The following is an 18,127-nucleotide window of genomic DNA, read 5'->3' as shown; positions in this document are numbered from 1 at the left end:
ATTTGGGACACAGCTTCTTTTTGTGACGCATCATAAAATGGTGGAATACCCTACATAGTGCACTTCACAGGAACAACTGGGGTGAATGGAACACTTCTACAGAATTGGAGCTAATGGTTGAAATACCACTCTCTGAACCAATTAGACCTTCTGATTGTAATGTTTTGTAAGAGATGCTGTTATTTGCATTAATTCAGTTTGTGTCACACAGATGATTGTCAGTGAAACGCTTGATTTTAACGAGTTCGTGTTTTACTTCACAACCGGGAAAAAGTTTGGAGGTTTTTTAATTATAAGCACATTTACAAAATAATGGATTATATTCCTAATGGGACACACGGTTATAAATTTAATAGCATCTGGAAGAACAGAAGCTAAGGTAAGCAGTGGTTATGATGTTTTTGCTGGGTTTAGAATTTTGGCTGCTGTGCCGTGATTTATCACGCGCTTTTGTTTTGCAATAAAAACAAAACTTATCAGTTTAAGCTTTTAACTGGTACTTTCTTGTTACGGAAATTACATTCATTTGCACAATGACTAGGAAAGTAAAGGCACTAAGTACAACAGCAAAATACAGTTGCTAATCTGTTGTGTTTTTATCTGAACTTACATGTTATTCGTTTATTTCTACGCTACATTTTCAATATGTATTTTGTGTATTATATTGACTCGTGACTTGACTCGGACTCTAGTCTAAAGACTTGTGACTTGACTCGGACTTTAGTCTAAAGACTTGTGACTTGACTCGGACTCTAGTCTAAAGACTTGTGACTTGACTCGGACTCTAGTCTAAAGACTTGTGACTTGACTCGGACTCTAGCCTAAAGACTTGTTACTTGACTCGGACTTTAGTCTAAAGACTTGTGACTTGACTCGGACTCTAGTCTAAAGACGTGACTTGCCTCAGACTCTAGCCTAAAGACTTGTGAATTGACTCTGACTTTAGTCTAAAGACTTGTGACTTGACTCGGACTCTAGCCTAAAGACTTGTGACTTGACTCGGACTCTAGTCTAAAGACGTGACTTGCCTCAGACTCTAGCCTAAAGACTTGTGACTTGACTCGGACTTTAGCCTAAAGACTTGTGACTTAACTCGGACTCTAGCCTAAAGACTTGTGACTTGACTCGTACTCTAGCCTAAAGACTTGTGACTTGCCTCAGACTCTAGCCTAAAGACTTGTGACTTGGCTCGGACTTTAGCATAAAGACTCGTGACTTGACTCGGACTTCAGCCTAAAGACTCATGACTTGACTCGGACTTTAGCTTAAAGACTTGGGCCTTGACTCGGACTCTAGCCTAAAGACTCGTGACTTGACTCTGACTTGTATTTTGTGACTTGTGAACATCTCTGGGCTCTCGGTGTTGAAAGGAACGGGCTGGGTTTCAGTGGTTAACCTGAGATTTGGGAGAAGCTAGGGAATCTAAAACACCCTCCCTCGCCTCTGAGCTTTAGGTCTGTCCTTAGCATGACGGAAAGGTTTCCTCCCGGTCATCGCGCGTATCGTTCCGCAACACGACAGCACATTTAGTCTCATTTGTGGCCTTCGGAAGCTTGAAATATCCTGGTGATTCTCAGCAGAAGCATGCTCTGCCTGTAATTACGCCTTCTCGGTGAATGAATTGCTGGGCAGTATGGTGCGCTGGTGCACGTTTCTGTAATGCGATAGCACTCCGAGGAATCCACGTACTCCAGCTTTGGGAATTGCGAGCAGACTAACCGATATCAGATGTTCCATATGGGGTCGGAGGATAGAGGAACCATAACCAGTCACATATTTGAAAAGAATTTAGTCTCAAGTCGTTCACAGGACTGTAATGACTTGGATTTGACGATGTTTTGTAATTGCCTTCATAATTTGATGCTTTTTTGGGGTGTAATAAAATTTGTTCTCTGTTCTCATCAGCTGGTAAATAAATTGCATTTGGAGTGCTGCTCAGGGATGCTACGAATTTACTTGATTTATCATTATTACCTGTTTTCTTTCTGGATTTCCCCCCTTTCTCCCAATCTAGTCATTTCAAATAACCTGGAGATCCGGATCACCACACGCCCCCTCCGACACGTGTCCAATCTGAGACCGCTTCTGATCACCTGCCAGTGTTGGCTTCCCACACAGGTATCACGCTAGGCTCCATGTGACTCCCAAACTTGCCAGGTGCCCATACCAGTCTTGGAGATTGCATATCGCAGCGGCAGAGGGAAGACACCCGTCCTAGCTGCCCTCCCTTAAACATGACCAACTTCATGTGTAGCGCCTCTACATTATCATTGTTTACGTTTACATTTTTATCCAAAGCGACTTACAATTCTGTGACAGCATAACTTTGAAGCAATTGAGGGTTAAGGGCCTTGCTCAAGGACCCAACAGTGGCAACCTGGCAGTGGTGGAGCTTGAACCAGCAACCTTTTGATAACTAGTCCAGTTCCTTAACCACTAGGCTACAACTGACAATACATTGTATTGCATGTATTGTCAAATGGTTGCGCTGTTGGATATTTATGCACTGCTTTATCCTGGTCAAGATAGCTATGGGTCCAGTTCCACCAGAAAACACTGGCTGCAAGGCAGGAACATCCTGGTCAGGACGTGAATCCATGAAAGGGCTTTGGCCAACAAACACCCCCTTCACCTCCAGACATAGCCAAGCATGTCTGTCTAGAGCTCCGGTCGGCCATAGTACTGCTGAGATTTGAATCCGGATTCCAGCTGTGGTGGGCTAGTGGAATAGACCGCTGTCCTCCCAAATACACACAGCCTGTAGTTTATTTGTGTATATGTATGTACAGTGTATCACAAAAGTGAGTACACCCCTCACATTTCTGCAGATATTTAAGTATATCTTTTCATGGGACAACACTGACAAAATGACACTTTGACACAATGAAAAGTAGTCTGTGTGCAGCTTATATAACAGTGTAAATTTATTCTTCCCTCAAAATAACTCAATATACAGCCATTAATGTCTAAACCACCGGCAACAAAAGTGAGTACACCCCTAAGAGACTACACCCCTCAATGTCCAAATTGAGCACTGCTTGTCATTTTCCCTCCAAAATGTCATGTGATTTGTTAGTTTTACTAGGTCTCAGGTGTGCATAGGGAGCAGGTGTGTTCAATTTAGTAGTACAGCTCTCACACTCTCTCATACTGGTCACTGAAAGTTCCAACATGACACCTCATGGCAAAGAACTCTCTGAGGATCTTAAAAGACGAATTGTTGCGCTACATGAAGATGGCCAAGGCTACAAGAAAATTGCCAACACCCTGAAACTGAGCTGCAGCACAGTGGCCAAGATCATCCAGCGTTTTAAAAGAGCAGGGTCCACTCAGAACAGACCTCGCGTTGGTCGTCCAAAGAAGCTGAGTGCACGTGCTCAGCGTCACATCCAACTGGTGTCTCTGAAAGATAGGCGCAGGAGTGCTGTCAGCATTGCTGCAGAGATTGAAAAGGTGGGGGGTCAGCCTGTCAGTGCTCAGACCATACGCCGCACACTACATCAAATTGGTCTGCATGGCTGTCACCCCAGAAGGAAGCCTCTTCTGAGGTCTCTACACAAGAAAGCCCGCAAACAGTTTGCTGAAGACATGTCAACAAAGGACATGGATTACTGGAACCATGTCCTATGGTCTGATGAGACCAAGATTAATTTGTTTGGTTCAGATGGTCTCAAGCATGTGTGGCGGCAATCAGGTGAGGAGTACAAAGATAAGTGTGTCATGCCTACAGTCAAGCATGGAGGTGGGAATGCCATGGTCTGGGGCTGCATGAGTGCAGCAGGTGTTGGGGAGTTACATTTCATTGAGGGACACATGAACTCCAATATGTACTGTGAAATACTGAAGCAGAGCATGATCCCCTCCCTCCGGAAACTAGGTCGCAGGGCAGTGTTCCAGCATGATAATGACCCCAAACACACCTCTAAGACGACCACTGCTTTATTGAAGAGGCTGAGGGTAAAGGTGATGGACTGGCCAAGCATGTCTCCAGACCTAAACCCAATAGAACATCTTTGGGGCATCCTCAAGCGGAAGGTGGAGGAGCACAAAGTCTCGAATATCCGCCAGCTCCGTGATGTCGTCATGGAGGAGTGGAAAAGCATTCCAGTGGCAACCTGTGAAGCTCTGGTAAACTCCATGCCCAGGAGAGTTAAGGCAGTTCTGGGAAATAATGGTGGCCACACAAAATATTGACACTTTAAGAACTTTCACTAAGGGGTGTACTCACTTTTGTTGCCGGTGGTTTAGACATTAATGGCTGTATATTGAGTTATTTTGAGGGAAGAATAAATTTACACTGTTATATAAGCTGCACACAGACTACTTTTCATTGTGTCAAAGTGTCATTTTGTCAGTGTTGTCCCATGAAAAGATATACTTAAATATCTGCAGAAATGTGAGGGGTGTACTCACTTTTGTGATACACTGTATATAATTAAAAGACCTGAAATGCCTCAGATGAATTCACACTCAAGCTGTTCCTCTAATGCTGTAGACCCCTACCCTGACCAAGCAGGGCTGTACTTAACTCACATCCCTTTAAGGCGTGTGTACTGTGCCGAGCACTTCTTTTCACCTGCATGAGGCAGTATTATGTACGGAGAGTTACGCACTAATCTCCATTATTCACCATCTCTGTGCAGGCGCCTTCGACCAGCCAGCAGAGGCTGCATTTTCAGCAGGAATGAGGAATCCCAATCATGTCTGTGTAGGCACCTGGCTGGTCAATATCAGAGCTGCGATTTAGATTTGAGAGCCTGAGATCTCAGTTACGGTGGGCTTGCGTGTTTTACTGCTGTTTCGCCCTTGTGTCCGGCATTGTTTAATGGACTTGAAGCATCTTAATGCCCCAACTTTAGGGACTTATTGATTATTGCATCTGTATGTATTGTTTTATGTTCTAAATGTTAGGTACTGCAGCTTTTATCCAAAATCGACTTACAGTACTGTGACAGTATACTGTCTAAGCAAGTAAGGGGTAAGGGTCTTGCTCAAGGGCCCAGCATTGGCAACCTGTCAGTGGTGGGGCTTAAACCAGTGACCTTGACATATAACGGCATGATCAGGAAACTTTTACCTGCAAATCATGTGACCAGTTCCAGAAGGTACTTCAAATTGGAAAATCTGTCCCATGTGAATTTACATATTAAACAGTTCGTCTTATTGGAGGCTCTTTGAAAATGTCAGAGGCAAATAGGTTAAAGTTCAATCAGGTGCAGCAAGCGCAAAAATCACAAGCCCAACTTGGCAAAAGTGCGCAGTGTGTGCCCCTCAGGTAAGCACAGCGGCAAACTAAGCAGCACCGCCACAGTCAATATGAAACAATGGCACAGTCCACGCAAAAAAACAGCTTTGCCGCTTCTCATGTGAATGCGCTCTAAAGCCACAAACAGAAGTCTGACTAATGAGCGTCGCTGAAAAACGTTCCGGATGCCGAATGTGTTTGTTTTCAATATTTCATTCCAAATGACTAACACGTTCTTGTGTTCATGTATTTGACAGAGATCCGTAATCAACTGGTGGAGCAGTTCAAGTGTCTGGAGCAGCAGTCGGAGTCTCGGATCCAGCTGCTGCAGGACCTGCAGGAGTTTTTCCGCCGCAAAGCAGAGATTCAGCTGGAGTACTCCCGCAGCCTGGAGAAACTAGCCGAGAGGTTCTCCTCCAAGATCCGCTCGTCCAGGGAACACCAGCAGTTCAAGTAAGTCGTCACTATGTCGCAAGCTTTGTGAGGAGGTCCGGAGGTAATGTGTGTTCATGTGTGTGTGTGTTTGTCTGTATGCCCTAGGTGGTCTGATTCATGTGTGTCTACGTGCGTGTGTGTGGTTTATTTTATGGAAACACTGCGGTGCTGTGTGTAATCTTTTTGGCTTGCTTATACTTTTGTGATTCACCAAAAATAACATTTGTGGTAAAAGCAGTATTTAATCACATGGACATAGAAGAAGCAGTAGCAGGGGGATTTATTTCTTACATGGCAACCTATAAGCTTGCTTAGCTGTTCTCATCAGCTGGTAAATAAATTGCATTTGGACCTCTGCAATCTCCCAACTCCCAATCTAGTCATTTCCAATAACCCGAAGAGCCGGATCACCACATTCCCCCTCGGACACGTGTACAATCTGAGACCGCTTCTTATCACCTGCCAGTGTTGGCTTCCCACACAAAACTGTATTGTGTACATCACAAAAATAACATTTGTGGCTTAAGCAGTTATCTATCACATGAACAATAAAGAAGCAGAAGCAGGGTTTTTTTCTTACATGGCAACCTACAAGCTTGCTTAGCAGAGGCAGGGGGATTTTTTCTTACATGGAAACCTACCAGCTTGCTTAGCAGAAGCAGGGGGATGTTTTTCTTACATGGCAACCTACCAGATTGCTAAGCAGAAGCAGGGGGATGTTTTTTTTACATGGCAACCTACCAGCTCGCTTAGCAGAAGAAGGGACCTATAAGCTTGCTTAGCTGTGGATAATATTACCCCTTTTCTGCTGGGTCTTGGGTTATATCAGACCATCCTGGATTGGAAGAACATTAATTACTATTCTGTGTACTTTAGGTGCAGTCAAACTATCCCTATTTATACTGCGACATAAAAGGAACCAGCTATTATTAATCAAAATGTGTTTATTTATTTTTTTATTTTTATAAACGGTTTTGTTTCATCCTTGTCGGGGTCATGGTTAAGGCAATGCAGGAATACCCTGGGCAGGATGCCAAACCTTTGCTGCTGAGGACCCAGCAATCGAGGAGGGTATATTTGCCCAACACACCCTCCCTCTGACACATGCGCAGTCCACCCCTTCTTATTGGCCCTCACTTCAGTAGATTTGCACGTGAGGCCAGTCTCACGCAGGGAGAGTCACGCACTGATCTCCGTGTTCCTCAGGCTACTAACCAGGGTCCTTGCTCAGCCTCGAAGACCCCACCCTTCTTTTACCCAGCAGACTACATTTACATTTTCAGCATTTAGCAGACGCTTTTTATCCAGAGCGACTTGCAGTTATGACTGAACATGATTTTTTAAGCAATTGAGGGTTAAGGGCCTTGCTCAGGGGCCCGACAGCAGCAACTTGGTGGTGGTGGGGCTTGAACCAGCAACCTTCTGATTACTAGTCCAGTACCTTAACCACTGAGCTATCACTGCCCTAGCCTAGTGGCCAATTTTGTCTGCTGCAGGCATGGAGCCGCCCAGTCGACCGGTAGAAGAGCTATGATTTGAATCCCAGCACTGGTGTTCTAGTGGAAGATCCGGCCCGTCACCTGGGTGCCCCAGTATGTATATCTTCGATCCCCAATTCTGCCTTACAAGTGTATGTACACTATACACCTCCTACCCAGAGCGGTAGAGAGAACAGAGTGGCGACACTCCCATAGGGAACCGTTGGAAAGGGGGCGGGACATTTTTTCTGCGCAGCTTCCGGGTTGTGGAGCTCTGAATAGTTCCAAACATCCCATAGAGCCTCATTCATTTCCACTACTTATCAAGCATTTTTAGCTGTATGTTGCTTTGTTTAAAAAAAAGAATGAATTTAATGTCATTAATATACTTAATCCTGTTATTGTTTAGCATTTGCTCAGCACTAAATGTTACATGTTTATCTTAATTAATAGGTATAACTGAATTTAGCTTAGTCAGTTAAGCTAAATTAATGACACACGAGTCTTTTCACCTAAAATGAGTTGATTAATCAAGAGTCTTGTTACAGAAATGATCATAAAACATTAGAACCACAATAAATCATTATACTTTTACTTTCATACTTAAGTACATTTGAAGGTAAATTTAGTTTAGTACTTTAGTGGAGGTAAAGAGTATTTTTACTTTTACTACTACTTTTACTGGAGTAATATGTTACCTTGGATATCTCTACTTTAACTTAACTGCATGATTTGTGTACCTTGTCCACCACTTACATTAGACAAAATGAACTTGTGCATATTCATAGTGAATTCATTCATGTATTACATGTAGGAATCAATTATTAATCACTCATGAAATAAGAGATGAATGAATGCTATTTCCTGTACCTGCACTATAATGTTAAAGGTACAGTAGTGTGTTTATCAATCTGTTCATTCAGTGCGGGTACACCTTATGAATCCAGCACATGACTTAGTGTTTAGCCAAAAACAGAGATTAGTTTATGTAAAAAAAAAAAAAAACATAAAAAAACTTTAATCTCTGTACTGTATATTGTCTCTACTACTTAATGATATCGCATTATGTAATGTATGCTAATATAATGTACTGTGTGTTAACAAGAACGACCTATTAACAAGTCATTATAAACATCAATCTTCCACTTTATATACCAAATTGACATTAAAGCAGATGCAGTAAATGTAAACGCAGTTGAAAATACCCAGAAATTTTACAAATGTTTATTATTTTGCCGTTTAATATTTCATTTACTGCTGCCTGTCCCATATGAGAACATGACAGCGGCGGGTTTGTTTGGAACTATTGGAGGGCTACATGAACCACGTGACCGTGTAGCGGCGAGATCAAGGAGTGTCGCAACTCTCTCTATCGACGGCTCTGCTCCTACCTATTAGGATTAGAAAAAGTGTCATTTATGTGACCTATGCGGTCATTTCCAGTTCCCAACTGTAAATCCACTGCTGCTTGCACAACCCTAAAACTGATCAAGGAGAGCCGGATCTCCACGGGCCCTCTCCAGCACCCGTCCAATCACCTGCCAGAGCTGTGTCACGTACCGAGAGTCCATGTGACTCTACATCTCGGAGATTGCATATTGCAGCTGCATGCGTGAAGAGGCCCTGTTTGACCCCCCAAATGTGTTTGTGTGGACGCCTGGCCAGGTCGGTCATCCTGTTTGAACACTCAGAATTGGTGTGCCAGTGGATTAGACTGCTGCACCACCCGCACACTTCCTTTTTGGGATGTACACTGCCCGGCCAAAAAAAAGGTCACACACTTTAATATTTGGTTGGACCGCCTTTAGCTTTGATTACGGAACGCATTCGCTGTGGCATCGTTTCCACAAGCTTCTGCAATGTCACAACATTTATTTCTGTCCAGAGTTGCATTAATTTTTCTTGTACTGATGATGGGAGATTTGGACCACTGTGCAAAGTCTTCTCCAGCACATCCCAAAGATTCTCAATGGGGTTCAGGTCTGGACTCTGTGGTGGCCAATCCATGTGTGAAAATGATGTCTTATGCTCCCTGAACCACTCTTTCACAAATTTGAGCCCGATGAATCCTGGCATTGTCGTCTTGGAATATGCCCGTGCCATCAGGGAAGAAAAAAATCCATTGATGGAATAACCTGGTCGTTCAGTATATTCAGGTAGTCAGCTGACCTCATTCTTTGAGCACATAACGTTGCTGAACCTAGACCTGACCGACTGCAGCAACCCCAGATCAGAGCACTGCCCTCACAGGCTTGTACGGTGGGCGCTGAGCATGATGGGTGCATCACTTCAGCCGCCTCTCTTCTTACCCTGAAGCGCCCATCGCTCTGGAACGGGGTAAATCTGGACTCATCAGACCACATGACCTTCTTCCGTTGCTCCAGAGTCCAATCTTTATGCTCCCTAGCAAATTGAAGCCGTTTTTGCCGGTTAGCTTTGCTGACAAGTGGTTTTATTAAGGTTACACAGCTGTTTAGTCCCAATCCCTTGAGTTCCCTTCACATTGTGCGTGTGGAAATGCTCTTACTTTCACTATTAAACATTTCCCTGAGTTCTACTGGAGTTTTTCTACAATTTGATTTCACCAAACGTTTAAGTGATCGCCGATCACGATCATTCAAGATTTTTTTCCGACCACATTCCTTCCTCGAAGATGATGTTTCCCCACTGTCCTTCCACTTTTTAATAATGCGTTGGACGGTTCTTAACCCGATTTTAGTAGTTTCAGCAATCTCCTTAGATGTTTTTCTCCTTTTTTTTTGGCCAGGCAGTGTATTTTGAGGATGTTACTCGTTATGTATCAGAACAGAATACAGTAATTCAGAAATTCATGCTTGTCGCTCTGATTCTTCTCGTTTTTCGCTCTGTTCTTCACCCGTCGTCTCTGCGCCGGCTTTATTAGAGCAGAAATAGCTACTGGTGAATTTTAGACCTCTCAGGTCGTTGGCCTCTGGATACAGACGCCCTTCACCCACACCCTGCATCACCAAACTTCTCGAAAGCTGTAAAACTTCCTAACGCTTAAGGATTTTATCTCTACTTCGGTTTGACAGCGGGATGGAATTTAAACAGACCCTCTTTCATGTTTACTGCTCTGCTAAGAAGTTCTTCTTCAAGCCGTTTAGCTAAAAACAGCTCGTCCGGGGTGACGTGACTCACTGCTGGTGTGGATTTGATCAATGGGCAGTTCTGTCCTTGCTGGCATTTAGCTGCAGACAAAGCCTCATGTTAGAGATGATGCTAATCTGCAGCTATAACAGCTTGTACTCCTCTGGAATGAATGTCTGTGGGAATTTGTGTCCATTCATCCAGATCATACACTGTTGTTGGCCAGGAGGTCTTGCTTACTATCTAAATTCCAATTCCTCTCAAAGCTGTGCACAGACGTTGTGGTCAGGGCTTTGTGCAGACCATTAGAGTCTCACAGGGGAACAGTCATGTCTAACAGAAAGGACCTTCCCCAAACTGCTTTGTATATTTTGCATCAATGCTAGCTTCACACATATACAAGTCACCCATGCTGGCACCAATGCAACTTCATAGCAAGATAGATGTTGGCTAGTGGTGCTACTGAGCCTTGACTAGTAGCCCAATGGCACAGGAATCTACATTTATATGGTCGAAAGTATGTGGACATCTGAGAATGAGTGTGTCGGACATCCTTTTCTTCTGACTTCCAGCCTTTATGGCTTTTTACAAGAGTTTGAAGTGTGACTGTGTGAATTTAGAGGTATGCCTGGATCATAATCGATGTTCCAATTCATCCCCAAGGTGTGCAATGGGGTTATGGTCAGTCAGGGCTCTGTGCACGCCACTAGAGTTCCTCCACACCAAAGTGGCCAAACCATATCTTTAAGGACCTCACTTTGTCGTGCACAGAGCCCTTCCCAAATCTGTTTCCACAACATCCTAGAAGGTTGTTATCTGTCATTTACCAGCGCATTTACAAACTAAAATAACCTCCCAGATGCCTCACCACGGGTGATCTAGAACAAAACAAGTGCGGATCAGAAAGACCAGAACTACGAGCGCAGCCAAAACAACACAAAGCAGCGAAAGTTCAAACAGAGTTCTGGAGAGATCAGCCAAGTTTCCTCTCACTGTTGCTGCAGGGCTGCAGACTGGCTGAGCGAAACTGACTCTCCTACAGCTGAACCTAATTACACAGTCTCAGTGAGAACACACACACATTTACTGCGGATAAGTGGGAGCTCAGCGGTTAAGGTACTGGACTAGTAATCGTATAGTTACTGGTTAAGGCCCAACCAATTCCAGGCTGTCACTGTTGGACCCTGGAGCAAGACCCTTAACCCTTAACTGCTTGCATTGCATTCATTCACAACTGTAAGTCGCCTTGAATGAAAGCGTCTGCCAATTGCCTTAAACGTACTAATCGACCCTATCAGATACCCTCAACACATACAAAACGCATAGAATTGGGCGGTATGACCAAAAATTTGTATCACGGTATTTTTAAGATGCTGATGGTTTCATGGTATATAACGGTATGTTTTATTTTTTGTAGTACTGGGACTTTTTATATGTCTGTGGCTGATTTTACCGTCAAAAGTTTTAATTTTAGCGTGTACACCGATCAGCCATAACATTATGACCACCTCCTTATTTCTACACTCACTGTCCATTTTATCAGCTCCACTTACCATATAGAAGCACTTTGTAGTTCTACAATTACTGACTGTAGTCCATCTGTTTCTCTACATGCTTTTTTAGCCTGCTTTCACCCTGTTCTTCAATGGTCAGGACCCCCACAGGACCGCCACAGAGTTGTGCTGGTATGAGTGGATCAGACACAGCAGCGCTGCTGGAGTTTTTAAATATTGTGTCCACTCACTGTCCACTCTATTAGACACTCCTACCTAGTTGGTCCACCTTGTAGATTTAAAGTCAGAGACGATCGCTCATCTATTGCTGCTGTTTGAGTTGGTCATCTTTGAGACCTTCATCAGTGGTCACAGGACGCTGCCCACGGGGCGCTGTTGGCTGGATATTTTTGGTTAGTGGACTATTCTCAGTCCAGCAGTGACAGTGAGGTGTTTAAAAACTCCATCAGCATTGCTGTGTCTTATCCACTCATACCAGCACAACACACACTAACACACCACCACCATGTCAGTGTCACTGCAGTGCTAAGAATGACCCACCACCCAAATAATACCTACTCTGCAGTGGTCCTGGGAGAGTCCTGACTATTGAAGAACAGGGTGAAAGGGGGCTAACAAAGCATGTAGAGAAAGAGATGTACTACAGTCAGTAATTGTAGAACTACAAAGTGCTTCTATATGGTAAGTGGAGCTGATAAAATGGACAGTGAGTGTAAAAACAAGGAGGTGGTTTTATTGTTATGGCTGATCGGTGTATATATTGAAGGTTTTAAATACTATAAGCTTGGCTTAGCCCCACAAAATATATGATGGAATCACTTACTCATTCACTCGCTGTCTTAACCGCTTATCCAATTAGGGTTGCAATGGGGTGCTGGAGCCTGTTCCATCTTTTCAATGGGCGCAGACACACAGTAACACCCTGGACGGGGTGCCAGTCCACCCCAGGGCAGACACACACACACACGCACCCACCCATTCACCTATAGGGCAATTCAGTGTCTCCAATTAACCTGACTGCATGTTTTTGGACTGTGGGAGGAAACCAGAGCTCCCGGAGGAAACCCACACAGACATGGGGAGAACATGCAAACTCCGCACAGAAAGGACTTCAACCGCTCCGCCTGGGGATCGAACCCAGGACCTTCTTGCTGTGAGGCGACAGTGCTACCCACTGAGCCACCGGTGCCGCCCACAATGGAATCGGTGCGTGTTAAACTGGTGCAATATATACGATGTTTATTATTGCACAGTGCACAGTTATACCGTTATACTGAGGTACGACTCCACTGATTGTACAAGTTGATCACGGGTCTGTTGTAGAAAAGTGACTTTATATTTCTATGCTTCCAGTTTGCTTCGGTGTTGTTGGTCTAACATTGGTATAGCAATTAAACTGAAGTATTTTCGCCCGGTAGTAACGTCACTTAACTGTCTGCTTTATAGCAACAACTGCGCCCTGACAAACCATACAGTATATAGTGTTGTAATCTTTTAGCGGCGAACAATATTATATGATTTACTGCTTATTAAAGCCTACAGCTGTTGTATTAACTGTGCTACGGTATTCAACCGTTATTCAACTGTTAAAATACAAAGAAAGATTTTCATATATACAGGTATATAACCCATATAACTACAGATGTACCGATCGGGATTTTTGACGCCGATTTCGATCTCCGATTTCTTTTCAGAGCGATCGGCCGATAGCCGATGTCGAAGGGGGGGGGGGGGGGGGGTCTGTTCATACAGTTCAGTCTGAAAAAACCTTAAAAATAGGACGAACAGTGAAGATAAACCGCCGACAGAAGCATTGACGTGTGTGTGCCTTTAAGAGAGACGCTCTGTTCACAGTATCGATATAAGTGATTCATGAGTCGATTCATTTTATGCGAAGCGTAAGTTTCTTTTCTCAGTTATCTCTCCGTGTTTACTGTTATTAATTAATGTCGTGGTTTTAAATAAACACCAGCTACTACAGAACATTCTGTGTGACTCTCTTACATTAAAAAGCTCAATTAAAAAGCTTAATTAAACTGCTATTACCACAGATCTGTAACAGAGTCAGACTCGTTCCATCTGTGGAGCTAAAAGTTTTCTGTCAGTCAGAGCAGATGATCCTGAACTATGTATGATGCACAACGTTAATTACGTTATTTTAGGTCGTGAAGAGCTTTCACGATGGTTTCTGTACGATGGTTGATGAATGGTGATGTGATGGTTGGTACTTTGTAGCTCAAAGTCTGGATCAATCCACTGAGCTGTTAAGCTTAACATGGTCTTTATATATCACACGATCGGATCGGCTACATTTGGGAAATATCGCCGATCGCCGATAGCATATTTTGATTAAAAATCGGCCCATATCGATTTATAGCCGATCGATCGTTCCATCTCTAGATATAACCGACCAATTTTGGCCAGTTTCATTTTTCTTTTTTTCTAAGGATTCTATATGTCAGCATACAGAAAAAAATTTTCAACTTCTTTTAATGAAAACTTTTATCTTTTTATATGGTGACTAGAGTTACAATCAGGGAATTAGACACAACTTCATTAAGACGGAAAAAGGCTTGCCTGTAGCAGAGCTGAGATGGGATGTCAGCATTGGTGCGTCCTGTGCCAGATTTTTTCAACCTCCGTAAAAGTGGGGTATCATTGAAGTTAAAAAATAGTCATGATCACTTAAGAACAAACCACAATATTTTTTTTTCCATTTTATGTGTCTTGAGTAGACGTTTTAAGTCATACCGTACAGTCTGCTGTGCGTGGTGCTAAATGATCTTCTGATTACTGCCAGACCTGCTACATGTAACAGGAACCTACAGACCAGAATAGGTCTGAGATAAACACAGGGTGGCTGGTTTTCACACCAAGAACAAAACCAGACTTTAAAACTGAAGTCTGGAATGCATCAGTACTGATCTTACTTCTACTTCCTCCAGCTCTCACTTTTTTTTTTTCTTTTTTAAATAGCGCTCATGCAGTCAAACTGTTTAAAAGCTGTCATCTTGTGACACTGTCGGTGGAAAAACCCAAAATAAAGTCCAGAAAACAAATGTTTTATAGCTCAAAGTAGAGTCAGCCCTGATACTGACATCCATATTTCTAAAGGTCGATTTCGCTACAGAGTCCTGCGAAATGTCAAGCATGATATAGTAACAATCAGTAAAATAGTTTGTGTCCTGTATGTAAGACGACGATCAGCGTCCTCGAACACGTTCACACATAGCAATGGTTTTTTTATGCATTTTCTCCCCATTTTCCTCCCGATTTAGCACAGTCAATTTGTCTCCCGCTGCTGAGGGATACCTGATTGCATCCGAGGAGAGCACGCCTCTTCTGACACATGCATTCTGCACAGGCGTCTCTTCTGCCATTCAGGGTCCTTACACAGCCTTACACACCCACACATAGTCCAGTTGTCCCATCCTAGCAGATACAGTGGCCAATTAGTATCTTCTGCAGACACTGCCATTTATGCCCACCAGATGGTGCCCAGCCAGTGTTTCGAACTGAGAAGTTCAGAATCTCGGTGCTGGTGTGCTAGCGGAATATCCCACTGCGCCACCTGGGCACCACACATAGCAATTTAGCTGTAAAAAAAAAAAAAGTAGCAGCAGCGGGATATTCTGCTAGCACACCAGCTCTGGGATTCAGAACACCTCTGTTACTGGTCAGCTGGGCACATCGAGTCCATCCTCACGTCATTTTTTTGTTGTTGTAATTTTTCCCCTTTTTCTCCCCCTTTAGTGCATCCAATTGTTCAATTTGCATCGTGCTTCCGCTCTGTCTTTGCCGAACCCTGCCCTGACCGAGGAGATCGAAGCTAACCCATATATCCCCTCCGAAACATGGGCAGCAGCCGGATGCATTTTTGCCACCCACACATTTATGAATGTTGTGCCACCTAGCGTTGCATGCGGAGAGACACACCCTAAGGGCACTCTTCCTCATCTCTGTGCAGGCGCCTCTAATCAGCCGGCAGAGGTCGTAATCGCATTCTGACAGAGAGAGAGCCACAATCTGGTTCTCGTTGCTCATACAGCCACTCAGCCTCGAACCGGTAAGGCAGAGCTGGATTTGATACGATGTACTCAGAATCCAGCTCTGGTTGCAGCGTGTCTTTTTACCGCTGCGCCACCTGAGCGGCTCTCACGTCATTTTTTTACCATCTGGTTTGGTACCTCATCACAAGAACGAGCCAAACTCCAACGTATAATCAGGACAGCGGAGAGGATCATTGGATGTATTCTGCCAACACTTCAGGACCTCTATAACAGCAGAGTGCTGAAGCGTGCCGGCAAAATTACAGCAGACCCCTCTCATCATGGACATCACCTTTTTCAAACACTTCTGTCTGGCAGGAGACTCAGGACAGTCAAAACAAACACAACCAGACATGCTAACAGCTTTTTTCCAAGAGCTGTAACAATTCTTAACCACAGTTGCTCCCGTGGTTAAACACTTATTTAACAGACCAGATAGCACACGGACTGTAAACATGTTACATGTCATACATGTGTATTATGTGTACAATTATGTGTATTATTAAGTGTATCACCAAAACAAATTCCTCATATGTGTAACATACCTGGCGAAATAAAGTGATTCTGATTCTGATTCTAATGTAGCCGGCACAATTGGCAGTGCCTGCAGCAGACAAAATTGGCCACCGAGTATGCTGGGTGGGAAAAGGCCGGACTAAGTGGGTGGTGTCTTTAAACACTGTGCAAGGACCCTGGTTAGCAGACCGAGGCTCAGAGGTGACGAGGTGGAAAAAAAGGGGTGGAGGCACTGTACACGTGTCAGAAGGGGTGTAGAGCAGGCAAATATAACCTCCTCGAACTCAATCGGGATCCCCAGCAGCGGAAGACCAATTGGATATGCTAAATCGGGAGGAAAAGGGACAAAATGCATAAATTAATAATAAAAACAAAAAAACAGATAACAGATGCACCTCTAGTTATGATCTGTTGACATACGATGAAAGCCACACAGAGGCGTTTGTGCATTTTGAAAGTGTACTAAAACTTTATGGATACAGATTTAAACTACAAAAGATATTCAAAAGTTGAGAGACAAATTCAGGCTGCCATTGATTGTTATGCACTTAAATGAACTTGAAAACTAGAAACATATAATCCAATCTACATTGGATATCTTTTAAAGAAATCGTCATCCAGTGCTATTGAACCAATGAATTCAACATCTCGTGCATGTTTGAGAGACAGGGATGTGAAGCAGGGTGCAGTTTTGATTGAATCAGCAATAGAAGAAGAAGATTAGAAGGAATATATTGATGATTCTGCTCCTGTATTATTCCCATCCCCAACCCCAGCTTCCAACCATTAGAGTTACTTTAAGCCAACCAGAACAAATCATCAGCCAAGTGTGCATTCTACAAGACATCTACAAAGTCGTCCTACTTTCCGACGACCCAGCAGAAGAAGGAAAGTATTGAGAACGTATAACGATGTGCTAATTGGGTCCGATTAAGGTCAGACCACAAGCGTTCGGTTGGGACCAGACAGAGATCATCTTCTCTCAAGGGTCACACCAAGAGGGAAAACGAATCTGAGTCTAATTTAACCGGATCTGTTAAGGGTTGTGGTGGTTCTGACTCACTGGGTGAAATGCAAGAAATACCCCAGACAGGTCGCCAGTCCATCACAGGGCAAACACGCATACACACATTAGGTAAGTCAGGTTATTCGAACGCGATAACATCGGGATTCGCTTACTAAGCTAACACAGTTAGCGTCATTCCATTCAAACCAATGCGATGAGGTGGCACAACTCGCTAGCATGTCCAATAACATCTTCCTCCGTGTACCGAAAATGGTTAAACTGTCCCTGACAAGCCCGAACTTGCAAATAAATACAGTTGTAAAAATCAATGATAATTTATTTACATTTGAAAATAAGTCGGTTCTTTGCTTCACATTGTCCGGCATATTTGGTTTTTTTTTTTGTGAGAAAAGTCGTGCTGCACTGGATGTTGGGATTGCCTTCACTGCTAAAGAAACCTCTGATGCTCCCTCGTTCTCCACTCAAAATACTGTTTAAATTTTAGGATACCTTACTAGGGAGGATATTAAGGCATCTAGGATTTCGAACAGCCTACTTCTGGGGAGCACGTGTAGGATGACGTAAGATGCTGCCTATGTAGAGGGCTCACTAGGTTTTCGAACAGACCCATTGACACACACACTCGTACCCAGGGGGATTTTGGTATTTCCAGTTCCAGAGCACCCGTAGAAAACCCACACAGACTCGGGGAGAACATGCAGACAGTCTTTTCCAAACAAAGAACCCGGGCAGTTCCACCTTGAAATTGAACCTAG

At 43.7% G+C, this 18,127-nt stretch overlaps 1 protein-coding gene across 4 annotated transcripts in view; it reads left to right on the top strand.

Annotated features, from left to right (window-relative positions):
- Nucleotides 1–18,127, top strand: part of srgap3 (SLIT-ROBO Rho GTPase activating protein 3) — a 160,454-nt gene that overhangs the window by 34,237 nt on the left and 108,090 nt on the right. For all 4 annotated transcript variants that reach the window (XM_062997863.1, XM_062997861.1, XM_062997862.1 and 1 more), the window contains exon 2: nt 5,503–5,698. In XM_062997863.1, coding sequence (XP_062853933.1) covers nt 5,503–5,698 — 196 coding nt within the window. The remainder of the gene's footprint in view (nt 1–5,502; nt 5,699–18,127) is intronic.

This window comes from Trichomycterus rosablanca, chromosome 6, assembly GCF_030014385.1.
Source record: "Trichomycterus rosablanca isolate fTriRos1 chromosome 6, fTriRos1.hap1, whole genome shotgun sequence".
Classification (NCBI taxonomy): Eukaryota; Metazoa; Chordata; class Actinopteri; order Siluriformes; family Trichomycteridae; genus Trichomycterus; species Trichomycterus rosablanca.
Note: the sequence above shows the minus strand (reverse complement) of the source record. Positions and strands in the feature narration are given on the sequence as shown.